Here is an 879-nt window from a genome sequence, read left to right as displayed (position 1 = left end):
GGAGAAATGTCTGCAACAAGCATCTGAAAACAAGCGTGGAGAGCAAAGAGATTCGCAATTTCCGAGTTACTACAGAGCGCATTCCGCGCAACCCCTTGCAATAACAGGATCTGCTGTAAGCACAATTTGAAGGCCTTTGAAAAAAATTTTTTTTTGGTAAGACTTACCTTTCTCTTCGGCATAATGACTGTGTTCGTGCAGCTAAAAAGTAAAGCAACGGGCTGGAACTGCTGGCACCGCCGCTGAATGTTGCCGCCGCCGCTGCAGCTCCTCACGCGTGGGGCACGGCCTCTCCGACCTACACCTCCGCGGCTCCCTCCAGGGGCCCTCTACTCTGCCTTCCGGATCCTCCAATGAGGAGCGCCGGCAGCCGGCCGCGAGGCCCCATTGGCTGCGGCAACGTTCTAAATTCCACGAGGACACGCCCACCTCTGCGCGCTCAGTTCAGTACGCACTGTTGTAGTTCCCACTTCATCGAAAAATCTGCCTGGCGACTGGGCATGCCCAGCTCAACTAGTAACCCACAGGCCACAAGATGCTGGAGTTTCATTGTTTTGCCGCTCTCTGTTTGGATTGTATCAGTGTGGGCCTTCTAGGTAAGAAGAAGAGTAAGGATGGACACATTAACTTTATATTGTAAATATACACATAGCAGACACTATATATGGTTGCTACCCATAAAAGCTTGTAATGAATTTTATATGATGGATACCTGTAAGAGTGGGAAGGCACTCTGTTCTGGAAAAGTCTGGCAATCTTCAAGGCTCTTGGTTTTCCCCTCTAGGTATCTAGCGACAGTAATCTCTAAAATTACTCAGCTCTTGGTTTCTGAAATCTATGATTACAAATTACTCACTAATCCAGCCTATTTCAAACGAG

At 48.5% G+C, this 879-nt stretch overlaps 1 protein-coding gene across 2 annotated transcripts in view; it reads right to left on the bottom strand.

Moving 5' to 3' along the window:
• HMGN3 (high mobility group nucleosomal binding domain 3) overlaps positions 1-352 on the bottom strand; it is a 25,563-nt gene extending 25,211 nt beyond the window's left edge. For both annotated transcript variants that reach the window (XM_011364909.2, XM_011364910.2), the window contains exon 1: positions 168-352. In XM_011364909.2, coding sequence (XP_011363211.1) covers positions 168-182 — 15 coding nt within the window. In that variant the 5' untranslated portion in view covers positions 183-352. The remainder of the gene's footprint in view (positions 1-167) is intronic.
• Between the last annotated feature and the right edge of the window lie 527 nt (positions 353-879).

The sequence above is a fragment of the Pteropus vampyrus genome, unplaced genomic scaffold, assembly GCF_000151845.1.
Source record: "Pteropus vampyrus isolate Shadow unplaced genomic scaffold, Pvam_2.0 Scaffold102, whole genome shotgun sequence".
In the NCBI taxonomy this organism is placed as follows: Eukaryota; Metazoa; Chordata; class Mammalia; order Chiroptera; family Pteropodidae; genus Pteropus; species Pteropus vampyrus.
This window is presented reverse-complemented; position numbering and strand designations above follow the sequence as displayed.